The 24,106-nt window shown below is 40.8% G+C and overlaps 1 protein-coding gene across 4 annotated transcripts in view; it reads right to left on the reverse strand.

The window, feature by feature from the left end:
- The window catches only part of magi3a (membrane associated guanylate kinase, WW and PDZ domain containing 3a), a 185,266-nt gene that overhangs the window by 60,898 nt on the left and 100,262 nt on the right, over window positions 1-24,106 (reverse strand). For 3 of the 4 annotated variants that reach the window (XM_037771389.1, XM_037771390.1, XM_037771392.1), the window contains exon 2: window positions 10,653-10,769. In XM_037771389.1, the coding sequence (XP_037627317.1) occupies window positions 10,653-10,769 (117 nt within the window). Of the gene's footprint in view, window positions 1-150; window positions 421-10,652; window positions 10,770-24,106 lie in introns of those variants that run through there. The other variant, XM_037771391.1, reaches the window with a different exon arrangement.

A 24,106-nucleotide genomic window follows, 5' to 3' on the forward strand; every position in this document is an offset into this window, starting at 1 on the left:
AGTCTTAACAACCAGGATGAAAAAGCAGGTGGGAAGGAGGTGTATGACATGGTTTAAAGATGAGACAATGAGTCAAACAGTTCTTCACAGAGCTCGGCTCTTTTTACTGGTGATTTTTAGCGAGTGACAAAAAGAACTTCACAATCTCACCCATGGCAAACAGGCAGCTGGACAATGAACCCGGTTTCTTCTAGGTAACACAGACTTTAGTCACTGACAAAACATCTAACATGGTTGCTCTCCCAAATTAGCTCTGAACCACTGGCTCCTCTCCAGCTGGCCTAATTACCAAATGGACCCTCCCAACAATAAAAGGCACCTGAACACTCCCCAAATAAATGAATTAACTGTATTTACAATTAAACCATCACCATACTAATATAATATACAAAATACACATGACTATACAGTCTAACACAAGTTAACTAGGAAGCATAATAAACTTAAGAAACATCAAACAATCCCAACTTAACAAAGCAACCCCACTACCCACACCCCTCTCTCTTCCTGCCACTTGGTTTGGTCTAACAAGGTGACTGATGGCAGCTGGAGACCTGTGGCTGCATTCTCACATGTGCACTCTGTGAAATCACGCCTCCAGGAAGTGGACTTCAGAGAGAGAGTGATCAGTGCAGTTTACCAAAATAAAAGCACAACATAAACTTAATCACTTCCTGTATTAGATTGTGTTGTCCAACTTTACACTGTCACTGTGCATGTGTGTTCTTTTCAACTTGAGTGAGGGAGATGCTTTCCAGCTCTCTCACAGTTCACATGCACATTAAAAGTCCACCATTATTCCGAATTAGGGCTGTCGAAGTTAACGCAAATTAGTTTTAACGCTACTAATTTCTTTAACCCATTAACGCAATTCGATATTTCCGAGATTGTAGCGGGCTCAGATTAAAAACGAGAGTGAAGATACTGGTATCATATGAATCTAGAAAACCTAAAGGATCCAGTGGTACCAACCATGTCATACTAGCTTGTTACGAAACTTACGCTGAATTTTGATGAGGAAAAACTGGCATGTCTATTTTCAAAGGGGTCTCTTGACCTCTGACCTCCAGATCAGTGAATGTAAATGGGTTCTCTGGGTACCCACGAGTCTCCCCTTTACAGACATGCCCACTTTATGATAATCACATGCAGTTTGGGGCAAGTCATAGTCAAGTCAGCACACTGACACACTGACAGCTGTTGTTGCCTGTTGGGCTGCAGTTTGCCATGTTATGATTGGAGCATATTGTTTTATGCTAAATGCAGTACCTGTGAGGGTTTCTGGACAATATCTGACATTGTTTTGTGTTGTTCATTGATTTCCAATAATAAATATATACATACATTTGCATAAAGCAGCATATTTGCCCACTCCCATGTTGATAAGAGTATTAAATACTTGACAAATCTCTCTTTAAGGTAAATTTAGAACAGATAAAAAATGTGAGATTCATTTGCAATTAATCACGATTAACTATGGACAATCATGTGATTAATTACGACTAAATATATTAATGGATTGACAGCCGTATTCCGAATATAACAATATTGCGAATTTGATATGGGTCTTATTCCGAATGAAGTATTTTCCGATTAAGACATGTGGGATATGCCAATTCTGTTTTTAGATTTATTTTTGGACATGTATACAGTATAATGCATTCGGAATATGCGTCTCAATTGGGGGTTTCACGGCAGTTTGTGACACACAACCTCTTGCCTGTTTATGGCCAGCTAACAGTTTGCAGAGATGCATGCCCAAAAGAAAAGCCCACATTTCTGGTCAGAAGGAGAAACACACCTTCTGTTAAACATTATGAAAGACTTGGATATCAACAGGTTTTTTGGATTTGCCCAAATATCACAATGTTGACCTTTTTCAAGGAGGTGGTTGAATGAATGAAAGAGGGAGGCTGTCAAACAAGTCCTCCACCGGTTACGTTAGTAAACGGAGTATGCACGGCTGCATGTAAACGGGAATATTAGTGGAATATTCATTTTCATTACCCATGTAAACAGCTTAGTATAGGAAGATTGTCTTTTTTGGGATAAGGCCAAAAACCGGCATATTTTGTGCATATAAACGTAGTCAACTGTATCTCACATGCACACAGGGATATGATTCAAGTCCAAATACAGCACTCGAGTGAATCTGTGTCTACATCATGAATAGTGAACAGAGCTGGAACCACAAAGCTATGAATTAATTATTAAAATATGAAACTGAGAAAAAAACATCCTCTGCCCAGCAGCACAGCTGTCAGAATACAGAGGAAGTGTAACTGATGATAATGATAATCAACAGGATTTTAATTGCACGCTTTTACTTTGAGTTCTGTGCAGCACCACTTTTAATCCTTAAAGAGATAGTTTGGGTGTTTTGAAGTGGAGTTGTATGAGGTACTTATCCATAGTCAGTGTATTATCTACAGTAGATGACTGTCGACACAGCCCCAGTTTGGAGAAACAGACAGGAGATACTGTACGGAGGCAAATCAATGTACTGCTGTGGACGGGCCGGCAGCAAAACATATTTTAATCACCTAAAAGAAAGGTTTATATCAGTTTAAGTGTACGCTATATTTAGAATATTGGTTTACCTTGCTGTGAGACAGCTTTACAGTCTATGTTTCCGAAGGGGAACTGAAGGCGTTATATATGCTCTCGCTAAGGCAAACAGACTGCGATGTAAAATTACTGTTTTTTTTCAATGGAGTCTGGTAGCTCTGGCAAAAGCATAGATGGATACAATGGCTTCAGTTCCCCGTCAGAAAGGGCTGACTGGCGGCAAGGTAAAATAGTGAAGATATTCTAAATATAATGTACACTTAAACTGATATTTATTTTTTAGGTGAGTCTTTCTTTTCGGTGACCCGTCCACAGCAGTACATTGCTTTCCTCCCATGCGGTAACTCCTGTCTGCTTCTCCAAGCTGGGGGCGTGCCGGCCGTCATCTACTGTAGGTGATACACTGACTATGGATAAGTATAATACAACCCCACTTCAAAACACCCAAACTATCCTTTTAAGGATGCAATTAAATACTATATTAATGCAATGCACGAGTGAGGAGAATTAGAGAGGACGGCTTTAGTAAGTTGTGCACCAAGTACATGAATGGATGAAATATATCAACCTCTGCATATTTGTTGAATAATTACACTACTTTCATATTTGCTGTGCCTTCACGAAGCAATTTCTCCTCAAAATCCCAAGCACAGCTTGGTTTCCATGGCGATTTAGTGGAAAATATTGATTAAACATAAATGTATAATGGTGACTTGGCAGTATAATGCTACTTAAAGCTGAAGTAGGCAAGTTGGAGCAAGTAGTATGCTATTCTGACAGTAGTGCATGAGACAGGTAATCTGAAAAAAAACATGTGCCTCTGTGTCCTCCGACTAGTCTTAAAAAAAGTAGCCCGTGACAGGAGACTTGGCCAATCAGAGAGGGAGGGTTTCTATTGGCTGTTCATTCAACAAAGGCAGCTGTCAATCACTCACAAACTCCAATAAAATGTTCAAACTAGGCAGTGCTGATCAAATATGAATCAATATTCTGTTACTGTAATGCCTATTTCTCTCCTCAGATGTTTTCAGAATCATCTTGTAGTGCACAGTTTAGCTGTAAAATGAGAATGTTTGTGACCCGGCAGCCATGTTGAGATCAGTTGAGGAAATACCAAGCACCGCCCACCAGCCGGAGCAAACTTTCTAATTTTACAGCTAAACACTACACTACAAGATGATTCTGACAACATTTTACACAAGAAATAGGCATTACAGTAACAGAATATTGATTCATATTTGATCAGCGCTGCCTAGTTTGACCGTTTGATCAGAGTTTACAAGTGATTGACAGCTGCCTCCGTTGAATGAACAGCCAATAGGAACGCTCTCTCTCTGAAATGACCTGTGATTAGTCAAAGTCTCCCGTCACAGGCTGGATGTTTTAAAGCCTGAAAACAGAGCCATGAGGAGGAGCAGAAGTCTAGTTATCTCTCAGAACACTTGAATTACAATATGCTGAAAAGTTATTATGGAATTTTTGCCCAATGACGCCAAAAATATTCTGCCTACTGCCGTTTTAAGTCAAAATCTTGTTTATGCCAGACCTTTTCTGGGACATTCTTATTTGCAATAAACCAAAGAGTTTGTGAATAACCCCAGAGCATCTTCATTGTCAAAGTCCTTTCCAATAACACTAAAGGTTACAGCCTTACCACCTGTTTCTACCACTGGGGAGAGATCTGTTCACGTTCATAAACCTAGGCTAAACTCTATAAGGTCAAGGGAGTAAAAACCACTGACATGTTTTACAGTGTATCGTCCCCTTCACGGTCAGTTGCTTTATGTCTGAAATGATCTTGAAGCAACACAAGTTAAACTTTTTCTCCTCCTTTTTAAGATATTTACTTCTGTTTTTCACCTAAAACGCACTGTCGATCCAAAAGTGAAACTCCACACTTCATTCCAGTTCACACAAAGTTAAAGTCATTAAATAATAATCCACCATAACTGCTGCAACTGGTTAAAGAAAGTGTCATGTTTTGCCTTGATGATACTCTCATCTGTGAGACATTGAAAACATGTTGTTATGAAAATGATTTTACGCTGCCTAACATGCCGACTCTGCTTACCGTCATCTAAGATGTAATCAGGGCTTTTACGATACCTCAGCTGAACTGCTGCTCTGCTATCAGGCTGTGCTGCAGGCCCGGGGGAATTTAACTCAGAGTTTAATAGGAATCTATCCCCGTTTTTCATTTTCTTTCTGTGTCAACATCCATCCTGACTGCGGTATGAGCCGTCACATCTGAAACAGCTTAGTCTGTCGCAGAGACAATCTTTTATTCCGTCAAACAGAGCAATCAGAGACCAGCGAAAGCCACAGAAGGAGGAAATATGAGCTTGTTTTTGGAGGAAGGAGCAGGGAAATGTGGTTATTTGGCTTTTTATTGTTTATTCAGCTACCTTACCTGAAGATTCTCAAATAAGTTGGATCAGTTTTAGCACCCTTACAGTTCTAATTCTCATAACAGCACTGTCTGCCTTTGTGTTATCATCTGATGTCTCAAGTGTTGCTGTAATATTAAGAGGTGATTTTAAAGAGTTTTACAGACACTACAAGTGAATAGGATAAAACATATAACTAATACATATCACCATGAAACATCCCCAGCTGATTAGTTAGATTAAGACTATTATTTTTTTTTTATATATATTTTTTTTTTTTGGGCGCCTGGTTAGCTCAGTTGGTAGAGCGGACGCCCATGTAACAGGCCTCAGTCCTGACCGCGGTGGCCTGGGTTCGAATCCGGCCTGTGGCCCTTTCCGCATCCACTCTCTCTCTCTCTCCCCTTTCCAAGACTCTATCCCACTGTCAATAAAAATGGTAAAAATGCCCCCAAAAATAACTTAAAAAAAAAAAAAAGACTATTATTTTTTGTACTACAAGTTTTCTGAAATTGTTATGTTTGAATATGCAAATGAGGCATTATCTTAACAAATATGTGCTAATTTGCATACATTTTCAGAACATAAATATGAACATTGGATTAAGTTGGGTTAAAAAAAATCTTGTTTCATTTTGTTGACATATTAGAGTCAAAGGTTTTAACAGAGGGAATTATGGATATCTCTTTTTTTATCACTCCATAAATCTGAAAATACTGTCAACAGCCATAAAAAAAAAAATCAATTTTGCCATATTTTTAGGAATAAAATACTATATAAATCAGGCTATGAATGATATATGAACAAGCCCCTCTGTAAAAACATGCAGAATATAGAAAGGAATGAAACTAGAAAGATTGGTGGATGTAAGTGCTACTTAAGTGGAGATTTCTGGCTCAAAACTTTAAAGATATGGACTGAAAAATTCCATACATTTTGCAAGATGCTACAGGTGAACAGGGTAACAAAAAACAACTAATAGATATCACCATGAAACCAAGTTACGGAAGAAAAGGCGGGATTTCAATCAAGGCGTTTCAGGCAGTTCAGGAGCAATGTTTTTGTGGGGGAGAGTAACTCCCACTGGTGTAGCTTCAGGCTTTGTAACTTTGCAGACCTTTTACATGCACAAAAAAATATATAACACACTAAAGGAAAGGGAAAAAACACAAAAGCATAATAGGTCCCCTTTAAATATGCAAATGCGGCATTATCTAATGCTAACTTTGGGTGAATTTAGGAGAAGTCTAAAGACACAAATAGACAAAGTGTAGTAAAATAAACACCTAAATGTGTATTTTCTTTCCACTAGTCTGAAAAAAGACATGTTATGGAAGCAAAATTGCCCAAGATCTCAAAATTGAGCAGAGGATGAAAAAACGATGTTTATGCCTGGGATGTCTCTCCTTATACAAGGAATGGTGTAAACAGAGGCTGTGGAAGCTATCTGTGCTGTTCCATTCTAGTTCAGTGATGCTAATTGCAGCTGAACAACAGAAAAGAAACAAAGTTGGTAAAAAAATGGTAAAATCCTACTGACAGATACCAGATCAGTCAACTTTAGATTTCTAGAAGAACAAGAGGGACTGTTGGACGTTGGCTGTCGTGTCTGATGAATACACAACAAATCAGAATACTATACCAACAATATTGACCTCATGCAGTTTGCCCAATTTGAGGCAAATATCAGATTAAAGAAGATTTTTGGAGCATAAGCTGGTTCTCAACTGGCTGAGATAGCTTACCTTGTGTTGCAGCAGTAGCTTGATGTTTTTATGGTAAAAAATTAAAGGAGCATTGATGCTTAACTTACCAGTATGATGCATGTTGTAAGTAACTGATAATATTTGCATTCATCACAAACAATTACTAAACTAGCTTTGCTTTGCTTTGTTTTGTCTCATTCATGTATTCATCTAAAGTAAGAACGAATGCTGATTAATACTCAAGAATGAAAGATATTATATCACAATATGTCTGGTATCATAAAGGTTATTTAATTAAATGAAAAATAGCATGAGTTTTGAGGCAATGTGAAAATAAAAAGAAATCATGATCAAGTAGCTAGCACTTGCTGCATTTCACCTCGTAACATCTCCATTTCTTCCTTGAGGCCTGCATTCATAATTATATTTATGCAATCTTTGTATGAAATATAGAAGGAAAAACTTTATTTGATTCATGTTAAACTTTTTATTTCTCTGTAGTAGGAAGACTCCATGATGAGCTACATCAATGCAAAGCTGTATTCTGCCTTTTGTCTCAGTGGCTTAAAAACTTAAAAGAAACCCTCTTCAATCTTCAAAAAGGACTGAAAACCTGGGGCACTTTTTTACATTTCTACTATCCTTTTTTTAAATCTGGCAATGAGACTCGTGGAGCTGATTGCCGTGCCGTGACGGATATTAATGCCCAGGGATTCATAGTTAAAAAAAGAAGTAGTTGGTGGGGGAGTTGGGGGTCGGGATTTAGCCAGGCTTCAAGGATTTCAAGGTGCCCTGCCTGGACCCCTGGCACTGTCTTGAGCTCCTTCTGTGGGAGGCAGCAGTGACACTTAATGAAGCCTCGCTGTGTGTGGCGCAAGAAGGAAGTCATGCTCCTCTCACTCTGAGACGCCGTTCGTGCTGCTGTAATGAGCACAGGCATCACACTGTAGTGGCTATTTAGGCTCCTCGCGCGGTCACTGTGGCTCAGCGCACTGTGATAAACCACTGGCACAGAATGGACAAGAGACATATGCTGAGCTGCTGAAGCCAGACTGCAACGTCTCACGTAGGATACGCATGGCACTCGTTTTTATATCTTCGAAGTGGACTCAAATGTACAGAATACTAGAACATGATGTGTGCTGTCAGTGCTTGACTGTAATAATCTCATTGAGATGTAAGAGATTGACATATTACAACTTTATACTGAAACCTACGACATACTTACAAACTTAATACAAGACATACAAACTTAATTAATTACACATTTATGAAGCTGGAATCAGAGAATCTTTACTTTTTTTTCTTAAAAGATTACTAAAAACCAAAGAATTAATTATCAAAATAGTTGGCGATTAAAGTGGCAGTAGTCGGAAAGTTTTTGGCATCGTTGGGCAAAAATTCCATAATAACCTTTCAGTAGGGATGCTCATTTTGAAAAAAATTCTTAACAGATAACCGACCCTCGTTGACCGATTATTAACAATTAACCGAAAAGATTTGTGCCTCGAATGCAGCGGTGTACCAGCTGCAGGAGCACAACAGATATTGGTTGACGGGAGTCTCCAGTTCACCGTTCGGGAGCGTTAACTTAGCAGCTACGATGCTGCGTGTAGTGTCGCGGACATGCAGCCACTTTCCCAGTAAAAGTCTCCACCGCACATTTAGTTTAGTTTAGCAGGTTGTCAGCTGTGTGTCTGCCCGGCATAACTTTAGCGAGTGGCCAACAAACAGTGTGTGTATTTGTGCTACGTTAGCAGCTGTAGCATTGCCGGAGGCTTCGTGCTCGCCGCCGCACACGTAGTCTGTGTAACTTTAGTGAGTTTCCAACAGACCGTGTGTGTGTGTTGGCGGTGAGTGTGAGGTTGTTGGTGGCGTTCTAGCTGTGAACGTAGGTGTAGCAGTGTGTGTACACTTTATTTGTCGCTGAATAAATGCTACGAAACTACAACTCCTCCACTCCGCTCAAGCGAGCTGAGAGAGACCGGAACCGACTTCCTGTATCCTGCAACTCCGACTCTGCCTCTTAAAGTGGGCTGTTAAGGTGGACCAGCTTTTCTCCTTAAAGAGACGAGCCGCTCCTCTGAGCCGCTCAGCTTTTGAGTTAATTATTAACATTCCTTTTAACCGTTTTAACCGATAGCGTTAATCGGTTAAAATGCTTAATGTCAGTTAACGGTTTAACGGTTAATTATGGACATCCTTACCTTTCAGCATATTGTAATTCAAGTGTTCTTAGAGAAAACTAAGACTTCTGCACCTCCTCATGGCTCTGTTTTCCGCCTTTAGAAAAAGTAGCCCGTGACGGGAGACTTTGGCCAATCACAGGTCATTTCAGAGAGAGAGCGTTCTTATTGGCTGTTCATTCAATGGAGGCAGCTGTCATTCACTCACAAACTCCAATCAAACGGTCAAACTAGGCAGCGCTGATCAAATATGAATCAATATTCTGTTACTGAAATGCCTATTTCTCGTGTCAAATGCGTTCAGAATCATCTTGTAGTGTACTGTTTAGCTGTAAAATGAGAAAGTTTGCTCCGGCTGGTGGGCGGTGCTTGGTATTTCCTCAACTGATCTCAACATGGCTGCCTGGTCACAAACTTTCTCATTTTACAGCTAAGCCGTGCACTACAAGATGATTCTGAGAACATGTTTGGAGAGAAATAGGCATTACAGTAACAGAATATTGATTCATATTTGATCAGCGCTGCCTAGTTTGACCATTTGATCGGAGTTCACGAGTGATTGACAGCTGCTCAGAGACGGCAAGGCTCCAGCTCGGCTCTGATTGGTTGTTTTCCTCCGGTCTGTGAAATCTTGCAGATGCCGTTAGGAGCACCAGAGGAGACAGAGGAACATGATTTTTTTTTCAGATTACCTGTCTTATGCACTACTGTCAGGATATAGTGACTATTTTATAAAAATTACTTTTTTTAATCATATTTGCTCCAATCTTGCCTACTTCTGCTTTAACTGTAATAACCTTATCGAGATGTTAGAGATTGAGATGTTACTGCTTTAAATATACGGCTACTTACTAGCTAAGGAGCAAATTGTAAAGTGTTTTATGCATTTCTACAGCAAATCTGTGGGCAGATTCACTCAGCAAGATGAGAAAGCATTATGCTCATTATGTCATCAGTATCTTCAATTAATCATCACTGCTTTATTGTACTTTAAATGCAACTTCAAATGATGCCTTTAAATGACTTTCCCTTCATGCAAAATGTCAGAAATGAGAGCTTTCCAAATGCTAACTGGGAGTTGCACAGATAACAAACGATGTCTGGAGCAGTCATAAATGGCAAAAAAACATTTATTTATTTATTTATTTTTAACTCAGCTGTGCAGCCCAGAGAATTGCAGCTGCTCTTTCATTTACGCCTGTTGGCCTTGATGTCCATTTCAAAATCACTCGAGTATAAAAGCAAAAATCCGTCCTGGTTATTTATTCTTCTATTTTAAGAGAAGCACTGGAGAACAAAAAAAAGAAGAGAGAACTGAGAAAAAAGTTCTCTTTCACACCTTTAATTGTAAGATAACTGAGGTCCGACTATAATCAGAAACTGAAAATAAATGTCTCTTTTAATTCAGTACTTCATATATTCAGTCTCAAAACTCATTTTGGTTAAATTAGACATAAAACCAGGAGAGTGTGTCATTCCCCTCCATTCCAATAGAGTTTCTTTTGTACAAGCCCTGAAGTCTTAAAGCGTATTTCACTTATGGTAGATAATGTTAGCCTTCCGTATCAAAGTCTACTCAGCTTATTAGGAGGTTCATTATGAAGTGGATAGTAAAGTTTTGGTGGACGGACGTTGAGGAGGAAAATAAGTTAAATGTCTTTTTAAAAAGACAGGAAATGGAGGCCAGAATATAGGTAGGATGGTACAGGTGTAGCTACAGATGACAACAGACCAGGCTCCATCTGGAGAGGTCAGAGGGCAACAAGGAGACAGAGAGTGGAGACTGAGCTGCAGAGGCTACTCACAGGGAATGGTGCGCAGATACAGGTTGTCCCTGATCACCTGCTGGAGCTTATGGTCCAGGGAGCCCTTCTGGAACTGCAGGCTGAGGTAGTGACGCAGATCAGTGTTCAACACTTTACCTAGAGGGAAGGAAAGAGAAATCTGTGTTAACAACAATTATATCACGTAGGAGGAGGAGGGCACCTACATGGCGCTCGTTTAGAAAACACCCGCTCTGATGATTTGATTTTGAGACGATCAAAAAGACATTCTGAAATTTAAATTCATAACAAGCTACAACACACTCCTGTGATGGACAACGACATGTGCTACAAACCCCGAATCCAAAGGGTGCTTGTCCTGACAGCAATTACTTGTACCTGAGAAGGCTAGGCGCTAAGTGGCAAAGATATTGAAGCCGTCACATATGATGAAACATTAATTATATCATTGTCTGGGTGAATACTCGATTCTGATTCGCTGCAGGGCGTCCAGTCATTTCTGATAATGGACACCTACTAAGTAGCCTAGTTCGGGTGAAACTGTCTGTTCGCAGTCCTAATACGTTAGTCCTTCAGTGCCTCATCCTCTGAACACCGACTGTGGCTACTGTAACACACAAGTTTCAAGAAGTACGTTTACACTGCCCCTCTGAACTGATACGGTCACATGAGCGATCGTCTCACATTTACTATTCAACTCGCTACTTCAGGCTGTGACCGACAGTAACGTTACACATGGCCTCTCATTTGTTCCTGAAAATCTTGATATTGATTTGGGGACAATGACGTGGCTGGATAGCTAGCTAGTCTTGTTGTCAAACATCCTGTCAAATTGTGTTTACTGTTTGCATTGTTATTGTCTTTGAATCTTGCTGGCATAATGTTAGCTTTATGCTAGTGTTATGCTAACCAAGATTTCGTGAAAATCTTGATATTGATTTTGTGACAATGACATGTCATGACGTGTTGTTAAACATACTGTCAAATTATATTTACTGCTTTTAACCGTAGGCCTATGCAGTGTTATTATCTTTAAAGTTAGCATTATGCTAAGATTTAGTTAAAATCTTGATATTGATTTGGGAACAATGACATGACTGGATAGCTAGCTAGTCTTGTTGTTAAACATACAGTCAAATTGTATTTACTGTTTTTCAACTCTACACAATGTTATTGACTTTGACTCTTGCTAGCATAACGTTAGCTTTATGCTAATCAAGATTTCATGAAAATCTTGATATGGATTTTGGGACAATGACGTGGCTGGATAGCTATCTCGTCTTGTTCTTAAACATACTATCAAATTATATTTACTGTTTTTCAACCGTATGCAATGTTGTTTACGTTGAATCGTGCTAGCATAACGTTAGCTTTCTGGCTCGTAGCTGAGCCAAACGGTTCTTTAAGCTGAGCAGTCTAGAAATATCTCCCGTTGCCAAGTCGTAGCTAAGGTTCATCCTATTTACTGGATTAATGAACGCTTCCATTTCATAGGGACCTTATGGGATGGTAATGATTTTACCAGGTATTAGCAAACCCTCAGGTTTTGCCAAGGAAACAGACTGGATTGGCAAAAACTTTAGATTTTGGTTGCAAAACACATTTTGGCAAGTGACGATGATATAAGTGGGATAATGCCCTTCAAGATGTCCATAATGAGGAATTAATGGACTTCGTAGAGGCTGTGTGTGCGACGGTTCTGGCCTCCACGTCTTCTATTAATTCCTGATAATGGATACCTCTTTTATTAAAATCGAGATGCATGCATGACAAAAAGCAGGAGGCATACAACATTAGCTTCTCGGGAACGACCGCATTTCAAGCAAAGTCTAAGGAAGTGAAGGGGCTGCACGGCTATCTTCAAGGAGGAGGGAAATTTACTATTCTCTGAACCTCTGAGCGACAGAATGTCAGAGAGAGGAAACGGGGAGATAAAGAGAGAAAGAAGAAACAGAGAGAATTCCCTTGTGTTTGCTACAGTAGAACTCCTGCTGTGCACGGGGCAACAGCTCCTTCCTCGGGAGGGGACACACAGATGTGCTTTGAATATGGCTTCAGTTGCACTGCGGGCATCAATAACCAGCGCTGACTCCTTGAAGCTGTCTAGCAGGGGGTACACAATTAACCTCACAGAGATGACAGAGGTAGTGAGCACTAGGGTCCACGGTCTACATAAAACATCATGCTGCAGTTCTGACAGTTAAAACAGCAACATGCACCAGTGTTCATTTTGGCAGCTATTTTACATTTAGTCTTAAGTCTTAGTTTTAAAATTAAAATGCTTATTAGTTTTAGTCACATTTTAGTCATTTTTATCCTCCATAGTTTTAGTCTAGTTTAGTCAACGACAACTCAAAACGTTTTAGTCCAGTTGTAGTCACCGAAAGGTCATTCGATTTTTGTCAAAAATGTTTTCTCTCTTAATTTTTTTCAGCTATTATTTTTATTTAATCTTAGTCTTGTTTAGTTATCAGATTATATAGAACATTTCTGTAATTTTGATCAAACTTATTTCACATAAAATTGAATTTTATCATTATTTGATGAAAATTCACAAGTTGAATGATGAAGAATGCAGCTTTGCAGTTAGTTCAAGTCGTCCTGACCGAGCTCATTAGTGATGCGCAGCACCCCGGACCCACTGGTCCGTTATGAGAAGAAATCCGCACCGTCCAACATATAAAAATATGCGTTACTCAACCACCTGAACCGTCACGTTGGCCGCTCCTCATTTGCATAAAGTTGAGGTCTAGGCTACTTTATGCAAATCATTGGTGTCCAACGCGACTCGCTGCCTCTGGAAACTCCAGAGAAAATTTTAAACTAAGCGTTGTCGATCCAAAATAAAGACAGATTCAGCAACAACATGGCTTATTTCTCGTATAAAATATTTTCATTAGCTATTTTCGTGATATAAGAGAAGAAAGTTTCCAAACGAGCCGCCATGTTGGTTCCGTTTTGAAAGCTGGGAGCAGCAGCCCACGAGGGAAAGCGTTCGTCCAATCAGGTGCCGAGTGCCTTGTGGTCTAGTGGCAGCCCATCAAGCGTCCAATGCTGGGAAGTGAGGCGGTTCCTCGCGATAAAAAGCGTCCCTGTAGACCAAGAGACGGACTGCGCGCCGCTGCCGCAGCACGTTGTGTGTGTGTTTGAGACAGAGAGAGAGTGACAGAGTCTAAAACTACATATTAGTCTTGTCTTTTTTCATCAACGATATTGCATGTTGTTTGTACCGTCTCGTTGGAAAAAATGTTGTTGACGAATATATTTCATCATAGTTTTCTTTAATGAAATTAACACTGACATGCATCGATATCTGTATCTGTAAGTGCTTCATCAAAATCTAGTTCCATACTCTATATCTGCTTTTTCTCTTTTGTGTGGTTTCAAACACATCTTCTCTACAAGGCCAGAATGTGGTCATGTTTGCTGTCAATGTCTGACGCGATTCTCTGACGCAAGTGTTAAGATCCCTGAGATCTTCTGCAGATCAGAAAATGTTGACAAATCAAAGTCAAGCAGCAGCCAGGCTGTGAGATCCGCATTAGAGGAACATCAGTCTGTGAGATAATACACCTCTCCCAGCACGACACCTACAGAGATTGTTTATACATGACTTTCCCCATCGTGAGTCTAATTCTGCTGATGGCTAATCTGCTGATGAATATTACCACGCAGTTTGGAGTCGGCGTACCAGACGATGCATACTCAAAATTCATTGTAGACTTGCTTTGATTTCAATATGAAACATTTTTCAACTCCATTCGAATGTATTCACCAACACACACTCACACACACACACACACACTCACACACACACACACACACACACACACACTAACACATAAAAGATCCCGTCTTTCAAAAGAGTGGCAGAGTTCAAACTAGCAGAAATTTGCAGAAAGAAACGGAATAAAACATAATCACGCTGCGTAGTAACAAAGAGAAATATTCCCACAATAAAACAAAAAGAACATTTGAAAGTGAGGAGCATCCTACGCATCCCACACTACAAGAATCTGACTCTGAAACTTGAGCAGCAGTTTTTTATGATCAGCAGGAAGTATTGAAGGATGGACTTGGCTGCCGGGCAAAAAAAAAGCTCTCGCTTGCCAAATTCAAAAATATTGTAAATTAAATGAAGTTGTATTATTCATCACCTAAGGGGAGAAAACGACTGCATATCAGCAGCGTTATGTAGCCTGGTTGAGGGGGTCGATTCCCCCCCGCCTTTAACATCTGCCAAAAGTGATGCAGAAAATCCTTTCATTAAAAGCTTTTTGAGTTTCTTGCTTACAGGGTGTTCAACACAACTGAACACTTTTGCTCCGCTGGCACACACATGAGCTAATAATGCAAGTAATTACAGAATTCCGAGGCTTTCGAGCATGCCTGCTGCTTTGCTTAAGTTGAAACAGTCCAGTAACTGCAGCATGGCAGAGGTGCGGGGCCAAGGGAAGCATGGTTCTCTATTATGTAACTCTATAGACTTTTTTTACTGGCACGATGAATGTGAGGAATTTAGGTCAAGGAAACAAAAGCCGGGTCTGGCTACGCTTTGCATCTGGGAAGCCGCAAGCCTGCGGTCCCTGTTCCCAGAAGCTATGAGACATGAAAAACCCCAAAACACACACAAACAATATTCCCTCCCCTGCCGGGTCAGGCCTGTTCCCATGTTAAAAGGGGATCATGGGAGTGATTCTTCCTCCACCGGGGCTTTTATCATGCTTGGATTTGCCGCCCTGGACTCCATTTTCCCTTCGGCCTTGAAAGATCGGCTGGTTTCAGTATGGACAACGGATGGAGCTAATTGTCACCACAGGATTCCTGCAACTAAGGGTAGATATCCCACTGGGTCAACAAAATCAATCTCTCTTTCTCTTTCTCTTTCTCTTTCTCTCTCACACACACACACACACACACACACACACAAACACATGCAAATCACCTCCCCTGCCCAAAAGCAAACTCCCACTCAAGTGCTTCTAACAGGGTAGTCTTTGTGGCCCGCCTGTCAGGTTGTGTTAGTGCGCTACATCATATCTCCAGAGACGGGGAGAGAAAAGAGAGAGAGGGAGGGGGCCGCAAACTCTCAGCTCCCCGCTAGGTTACAAGGCAGCGCATCACTGGCCTGCCGAGCCGGTAGTACGAGGCATGCGGGACACAATGGAAGCCTTTGTGCCTTGTCATCTAGCTATTAGACACTCTCTCATCCAGAGGGGGGAGTGCGGGGGAGTTGGTGGTGGAGAGGGGGTGCTGGCGTTCAAGGATGGCGAATCATTAAAAACAGAGGGAGCGAGGGAGGGAAGGAGGGAGAGGGGGGATGTTTGCGGAGAGGAGTAAGGATGATGCATGGGAACGCACGTGGAAACTCACCCCGCCTCTCTCTCCTCCCGCCCTTTCGTCATTATTCTATCGCTCCCATCTCTGACTGTGCGTCTTTGCCTGCCTCGCTGTGGAGATGCATCAGCCCTGGCAGATCCCCAAAGGGCTCCTCACACCTATGTTTGAGATCAGTTTCCGAATAATAGCTAGCAGCCTCACATGCATCCCCCCATTTTTCTTTCTTCCACTGCTGGCCACTTAACCTTTTGTTTTCTCCCATTGCACAAGCCTTTGCATTCAAGTGATGTGTGCGTCTATCTGTCCAGCCGATTAGACTTTTGTCAGGCTATTATATAGGCACTATCAGTCACTATAAGCCCCATAAATGTGGGTCAGTAGGGGCCTACTACACCCACTAGTAGGTTTTATCATTTATTCACAAGGTAGATCTCCTAAGAAGGTATAAAAGAACACGACAGCGACCTATAGCGACTGTAGTAATTATGACAGGAGCAGAAGCGGAAGTCAGGCGCTGTAGTATAGACAGTTTGAGACAAAACACAGGGCTTTCACCCAGGAGTCCGGAGTTTGCACACTACATGAAACCAACAACGTGTGGTTGTCTTTGTGTACGTAGTTATTTTAACCCAAAACACAATATTTTTCCCTTAACTTAGAGTAAACTTAAGTGCTTTTTTGTTGCCTAAACCTAAAGAAGTGAAGTTGTAGTTTTGTTGCCTAAACCTAAAAAAAGTTATAGTTTTGTTGCCTAAGCCTAAAGAAGTTGTAGTTTTGTTGCCTAAACCTAAAGAAGTTCACGGTTTCCGGTCTCGGCAGATGGCCGCCCGCCCTGCGCCCGGTTCTGCTCCAGGTTTCTTCCCAGTAATCGGGGAGTTTTTCCTGGCCACAGTGCGCTTGGTGGATACTGTTGGGTCTCTAAACTATGGTGTACGGTCAAAGACCTGCTCTATATATAAAGCGTCTTGAGATAACTTCTGTTGTGATTTGACGCTATACAAAAATAAATTGAATTGAATTGAATTGAGAAGTTGTAGTTTTGTTGCCGGAACCTAAATAAGTAGTAGTTTTGTTGCCTGAACCTAAAGAAGTGAAGTTGTAGTTTTGTTGCCTAAACCCTAAGATGTGAAGTGGTAGTTTTGTTGCCTAAACCAAAAAAAGTTGTAGTTTTGTTGCCTAAGCCCAAAAAAGTAAAGTTGTAGATCTGCTATCTAAACCTAAAAAGTTGTAGTTTTGTTGCCTAAACCTAAAGAAGTGAAGTTGTAGTTTTGTTGCATAAACCTAAAAAAGTTGTAATTTTGTTGCCTCAACCTAAAGAAGTTGTAGTTTTGTTGCCTAAACCTAAAGAAGTTGTAGTTTTATTGCCTAAACCTAAATAAGTAGTAGTTTTGTTATCTAAACCTAATTAAGTTATAGTTGTGTTGCCTAAACCTAAAGAAGTTGTAGTTTTATTGCCTAAACCTAAAGAAGTTGTAGTTTTATTGCCTAAACCTAAAGAAGTTGTAGTTTTGTTGCCTAAACTTAAAGAAGTGAAGATGTAGTTTTGTTGCCTGAACCTAAAGAAGTAGTAGTTGTGTTGCCTGAACCTAAAGAAGTGAAGTTGTAGTTTTGTTGCCTAAACCTTAAGATGTGAAGTGGTAGTTTTGTTCTCTAAACCTAAAAAAGTTGTAGTTTTGTTGCCTAAGCCCAAAAAAGTAAAGTTGTAGATCTGTTATCTAAACCTAAAAAGTTGTAGTTTTGTTGCCTAAACCTAAAGAAGTGAAGTTGTAGTTTTTTTACCTAAACCTAAAGAAGTTGTAGTTTTGTTGCCTAAACCTAAATAAGTGGTAGTTTTGTTATCTAAACCTAAATAAGTGGTAGTTTTGTTATCTAAACCTAATTAAGTTATAGTTGTGTTGCCTAAACCTAAAGAAGTTGTAGTTTTATTGCCTAAACCTAAAGAAGTTGTAGTTTTGTTGCCTAAACTTAAAGAAGTGAAGATGTAGTTTTGTTGCCTAAACCTAAAGAAGTTGTAGTTTTGTTGCCTAAACCTAAGAAGTGAAGTTGTAGCTGTTGCCTAAACCTAAAGAAGTTGTAGTTTTGTTGCCTAAACCTAAAAAAGTGAATTTGTAGTTTTGTTGACTAAACCTAAAGAAGTGAAGTTGTAGTTTTGTTGCCTAAACCTAAAGAAGTTGTAGTTTTGTTGCCTAAGTCCAAAAAGATGAAGTTTTAGTTTTGTTGCCTTAACCTATAGAAGCGAAGTTGTAGTTTTGTTGCCTAAACCTAAAGAAGTAGTAGTTTAGTTGTCTAAACCTAAAGAAGTGAATTTGTAGTTTTGTTGACTAAACCTAAAGAAGTGAAGTTGTAGTTTTGTTGCTTAAACCTAAAGAAGCCGTTTCTGTTTGTGTTCAAAAGGTGACATTTCATTCAGTTTTACAACATGTTAGAACGCATTGCTTTAAGTTTCACTTTAACTTTTACAATGTAGTAACGACCCACATCTATGGTGCTTATAGCGACTGATAACGCCTATTTAATGGCCTGAGAACAGTCAAATCGGGTGACCTGTCACTGGTTCCACCGCAGCAGCCCATCTCTGTCTGTTGCATCAGTCTGGATAAAGGCAAATAAATAACCAAGCCTTTGCTCGGGCTCTGTTGCTGGTAGTTTTCAGTATTTACACATCATGTGTAAAAGGAGGAGGAGCAGGAGAGGAGAAGAGAGAAGACACCTTATTTAGATCAATAATAAAAGATCTAAGTAAGAATCTGGGTAAAGAGTGAAAACATATCGTCTGGATGTACTTACAAAACCCACACTTTCTGTCTGCCTCTCTCTTTCACACATACATCCACAGAAATGAAAAGAAAGCACATGCTGCTGCCCGTCATCCGTTCCCCGGTCCCCTAGGACACTTAGATTTTGGTATCTGCCATGGGAAACTGCTACTCTCAGCTCACCTCACCATCTGTCATTTTCTGTAACTGATGTCAAAACTATTGAAGTGCTTTGCTAAAAAAGTCTTTCATTGAGAGACAAGTCGTTTTTCAGCCAAAAGCCTGGACAAGAGCTTCACTTCTTGTATTATAAAACAGTTTCAGCAGCATAGACCACCATTTTGACTTAATTTCTCTGCTGTAAAGCACACAGTCAACAGCTACAGCACAACAAAGCATTTGAACTGCCCACAATCCTTTGGAAAAGGAGTTTTATATTTATTTATTTTTTTGCCAAATTTACAGCAAATGTCATTAAAAACAAGAACAAGAATCTGTGAGGTTCTGTGAGGTTGTGCTCATGTAATCTCTATCAACATATTCTGCATTCACATGCATGCAGAATCTGTAGACAACAGGATAAGATTTGGTATCAGAAGCATTCTAGTTTCCGTTTGTAGTCTGAGTAGTATTGACCAATCGAGTTGGCATTGACCTTGACTGGTTAAGGTTAGGCATTGACCTGGACTGGTTAAGGTTAGGCATTGACCTTGACTGGTTAAGATTAGGATAGGCCGTCGGGCAGCGTGTCTCCCAAGAGTTTTCGCGGGGGGTTACCTTCTAGACTTGACCCAGAAATATAGCCCTTTGCCCCCAGAGGCTTATCTGTCGTCAGACTGAGAGCCGATGGGTTCCAAGATTGGTATTTGGGAAAAGCGGTTATTTGAGCTAAATACTAACGTCAGCATGCTAACATGTTCACAATGACAATGCTAGTATGCTGATGTTTGGGTATTTGCTCATAAATCAAAGTATTGGACAAAATGGAAGTTTTGATCTAATGGTGGCGAAAGAAGAAAAGTGAAGGGATCCCCAAAGTTAATACAGTTCATCCTGAGACGGACATGAATATCTGAACCAAATTTCATGGCAATCCTATAATTGTTGAGATATTTCAGTCTGGACCAAAGTGGTGAACTACCATTGCCATCTATAGAGCCATGCTGCTAGCATGGCTAAAATTATGCTCATGAGCTACAATTTTGATGGAATAAAAAAAAGTTAAACACTTGGCGAAGACGGAAATGTTGGAATAAAGCAACTTCTTGGCATAAAAGCTTGCACACTAGATACTGAACACTCAGGTGAAACTATCAATCATAGTGCTGCATGAATTTGGCACAGGAACCATTCTGCCAAAAGCAAAAAGACCTGTGTTCTGTGAAATCCCCGCAGCTTGTGCTCGCTTCTTGGCACACCAGCATGCCCTCACTTCACCGGGACCAAAACAATTGACTAGCAGTAAAGATATTACCCAGTAAACGGGCAGTCAAATCACAATGGGCTCGCATAGAGAATGCTTTTGCTAAATGAGAGCGGAAGCAATGCAGAGATGTCACCAGCAGGGGTGTCAGTGGGCGTCTAATGAGGCAATTCTCTAACAGTAGTGCAGCTCCGGAAACAGCGAGAAAGCCCCCGCCATCTGCTAATTACCACCTTGTTAGGTTCATTTGGCAACTCAGGGTAACAGAATGTCCTGCCTCATTCTGTGTGACAGGCAGAGAGAGAATCAACAGTGTACTGGCATCTTCTCTTTTTTCCTTAAGATGGCAATTCTGGCATGTCTGGTTTTCTCTTCAAAGAGCAGCAGGCACAGACAGAGAGGCATTTTGGGTTCAACCGCCAATGGTCTCATCCCCCAAACAAGCTCATGTTCACTGAAAGTGATCGGGGTAGAACTAACACCACTCCCCTTAAACACTCACCCTCGAAATGGGAGAGGCGTGGAGTGTTTTCCCGTCCGAGACAAGCCCCGTTGCTCTTAATGCCACTGTTTAAGCTGAGAGCTGTAATTGTCCAGTGAAAAAAAGAAGTCAGTGTGAAGTCAATTAGTGGCTGCAGAGCCCCAGAGATTAATTGTGGACGGTGGTGGGCTTTGGGATGAAAAATGTTACGTGAAGGAAATCAATGTCCCCAATCGCCCTTTTCCTCCCCTCGGGTTAGATACATCCCTCTTAAAATCCAATTAGTGGGATGGTATCGCCACATAAGGTCAGTCTGCACAAGCTGGGTGTTTTTGCTAGAAAATGGCTAATGACCAGGTTGGAAACATCCTCATACAACATCCACTTTTCCAATTGTATCTCGTTGATATACAGACAGAAAGACTCGGTCAAACCCAGTATATGGCTGGACCGTGTACGGTCAGTCTGTGAATTTGTGGCTAGATTGTTCTACAAATAGTCAGTGGTCATGTCTATAATGTTAAATCCAGCGGTACATGTCCACCAGGTCCGATGAGGACACTAGGAGACGCACTGCTCCACTCAACTGGCCGCTCAAGCGGTGACGTACCCTCTCATGGAATGCACCTGATTGGTCCCTGGTTTTCTGCCTGCCGTTCTAAACAATCCACCAAAATCTACTTCTGAAAACATGATGAGTGAGAAATAGGCGATGCTACTGCTGAAGCTGTTTTCATTTTAGAATTAGATGGCCTTGTTTGACAGCTTGGTCCAAGTTTCCAAGAGCCGGACACGTCGCGCTGGACGGGCTCATTTGCATAACGGACTCTGCCCCGCCTTTTAATTTTGAAAGAGCAAACGGCCAATGAGGAAACGATGACACTCGTCCGACTAATCATGCAACTTCATCACTCAGTCAGACTTTTGCGTTTATAGGGCTGGCCCTCTGCGGTCCAGCCAAAAACGTTGTCCTTAGCAACATGTTTAATAGCAGAAATCATAACCCGCGAATCTCAAATTCCTTCCGATAACAGGCGTTGAGGTGCTGGAGGAGAAGTGACTCTTTATGCGACTATTTGGGGCTTGCTGTGCCACAAGGACAATGCCATTATCCCTCCATGCACCCTTGACAGAATAGCACGATCAACTCTTTAAGCGGATAATTGAAAGGAATGGTCTTGCTACACATTGCGTGCAGGCTTAATGTTGTGGGCTTATTATAGGCAATGTGATAATCATCAGCGCACTTGGCATAGACACAGATGGCGTCCCAAAGCACTCAGCATTCAGAAATATATTCTTGGCTCCGGATGGCTTGCCTGCTATTGTTGGCCGACTGTACTAAATATCCATTAGTTGCATGTTTGAGAAAACTGGCTCAGTGCTTTCTTGGCTTGTTTAATAGTACACACCTATTCTGTTGATAAATGGAGTGTGTGTGTCTACAAGCTTTAAACTTTAGAGCATCCAGAGGTGAGATCACATTTATTCAAGGTACCCTATCCCCCCTAATCACTGTGTTGCAGCATGTGACAAAAGTGCCAAGCTTTCTTTTTTTCCAGACAGTCCGAAGTAACCTTGAAATTGTCCTTCTAATCCCATTGTGGCTTAGAGAGGAAGACATTTAACAAAAAGCTGAAATAAAGCTAAGGTCGATCCTCTCATGTCTTGTCTGTCCCTTTTGGATTCTTAGTTGGGGCAGGGAGGTGAAAGAACAGTCACGGCCACTCCGCGGTCATCCTGAGCGGGTGGGGCCTCCTACCCTCTCCTGTCGACGTCTTGTGATGTGGAGCAGACTGACAGATCATGACATTAACCTCTCCTTCGCCTGGTATCCATGTCCAACCGCTTTCCTGAGCGTCGCTATCTGCCCTGCAGTCTGTCAGGTACAGGACAGCTCAGTGGACACTCCCATCACCACTGCAGTGGTTAGAGCTGACTTTGAGTATGTTAGAGGGGAACATTAGGGATAACTGTGCTGATTTAAATGATCTGATCTTGTACTAAAGCTAATTATATATATAGCTAAGTAATAGCTAATTGATGGATTGGCACAAAACTTTATACAGACATTCATGGATCCCAGACGAGGTATAACTTTGGTGATCCCGTCTTTTCATCTAGTCCCAATATTGGTGTTTGTGGTTTTGAGTGAAATAAACCAAAAAAAATCAGTAAAACAGAAAAACAACAAAAAAACAATAAAATCAGCAAAGAATAAAATACAACCAACAGAGGGATCATAAAAACAAGAAACATCTGGGGATAAAATACATTTTAGAAAGCAGACTAAAATGGCCAGAGAGGGATGATAAAAGCAAACATCATATTAATTATTCAAAAACGCTTTCCTATAAAAGAAAGTTTTTAGAAGGGACTTAAAAGTTGATAATGAAGTAGCGAGTCTGATTTCAATAGGCAGAGTGTTCCAGAGTCAGGGGGCTCTAACCGCAAAGGCCCGGTCACCTTTGGTCACAAGCAACCAGAGGTGACACGAGAGGGTGGAGCTGTGTACAACCCAACGCTGAATAAGACATTTTTAGGTGACCAAAAATGTTATAATTAACTTTTCATGTACTATATTCTGGGAACAACCAGCAGAGCTGCATCCGCTGATCTCAGGGAACGCCCAGGCATGTAGGGGTTCAATAGATCCTTGATGTAATTTGGGGAAAGGACGTTTAATGCTTTAAAAGTGAGCATTCAAATTTTAAAATCTATTCTGAACATAACGGGCAGCCAGTGTAAATTGGCGAGCACAGGAGTGATGTGTTCGTATTTGTTAGTGCCTGTTAAAATTCGGGCGGCGGCGTTCTGCACCAGTTGGAGTCGGTGAATGGAGCTCTGGCTGATACCAACATAAAGTGCATTACAGTAGTCTAGGCGGGAAAATATAAAAGCAGGTATAACTTTATCTAAATTGGAAGGAGTTAAAAAAGATCTGACTTTAGAGATCTTTTTGAGCTGGAAGAAGCGTGACTGAACAACTGCCTTTACTTGAGCATCGAGACAGAGATCTGCATCAAACATTACACCAAGATTCCTAGCAGTCTGTTTATACTGAGGGATCCAGGCTTGACGTGAAGCAGGCTGGTACACATTGTTGGACCAATGGCTAGAAGTTCAGTTTTATCGTCGTTAAATTTAAAAAAATCTCTCCAACTATACCGGTTCAGGAATGAGTCCTAAAACCCGGAATGAGTTAGCATTTTAGCACTTCCGGTTCCCTCGTCTGGAAGTCAATGGGTTTTTGAATGGGTTTTTAGTTAGATGCCTGAAATAAGGGTCTGTGGTTAACACAAGCTGAAGAGATTTTAACATTTTGTTCTACGGCATATATCCCACTCGTGATTTTTAAGCCTTTATGTTTCTTAAAAAAGGTGGTTGCTGACAAGTGGCTAAATTAAACTACAAAATGTAGGGATGCTAATTTTGAAAAATAAATGAACTGATAACCGACCGTCGTTAACCGATT

This window comes from Sebastes umbrosus, chromosome 6 (genome assembly GCF_015220745.1).
Source record: "Sebastes umbrosus isolate fSebUmb1 chromosome 6, fSebUmb1.pri, whole genome shotgun sequence".
Classification (NCBI taxonomy): Eukaryota; Metazoa; Chordata; class Actinopteri; order Perciformes; family Sebastidae; genus Sebastes; species Sebastes umbrosus.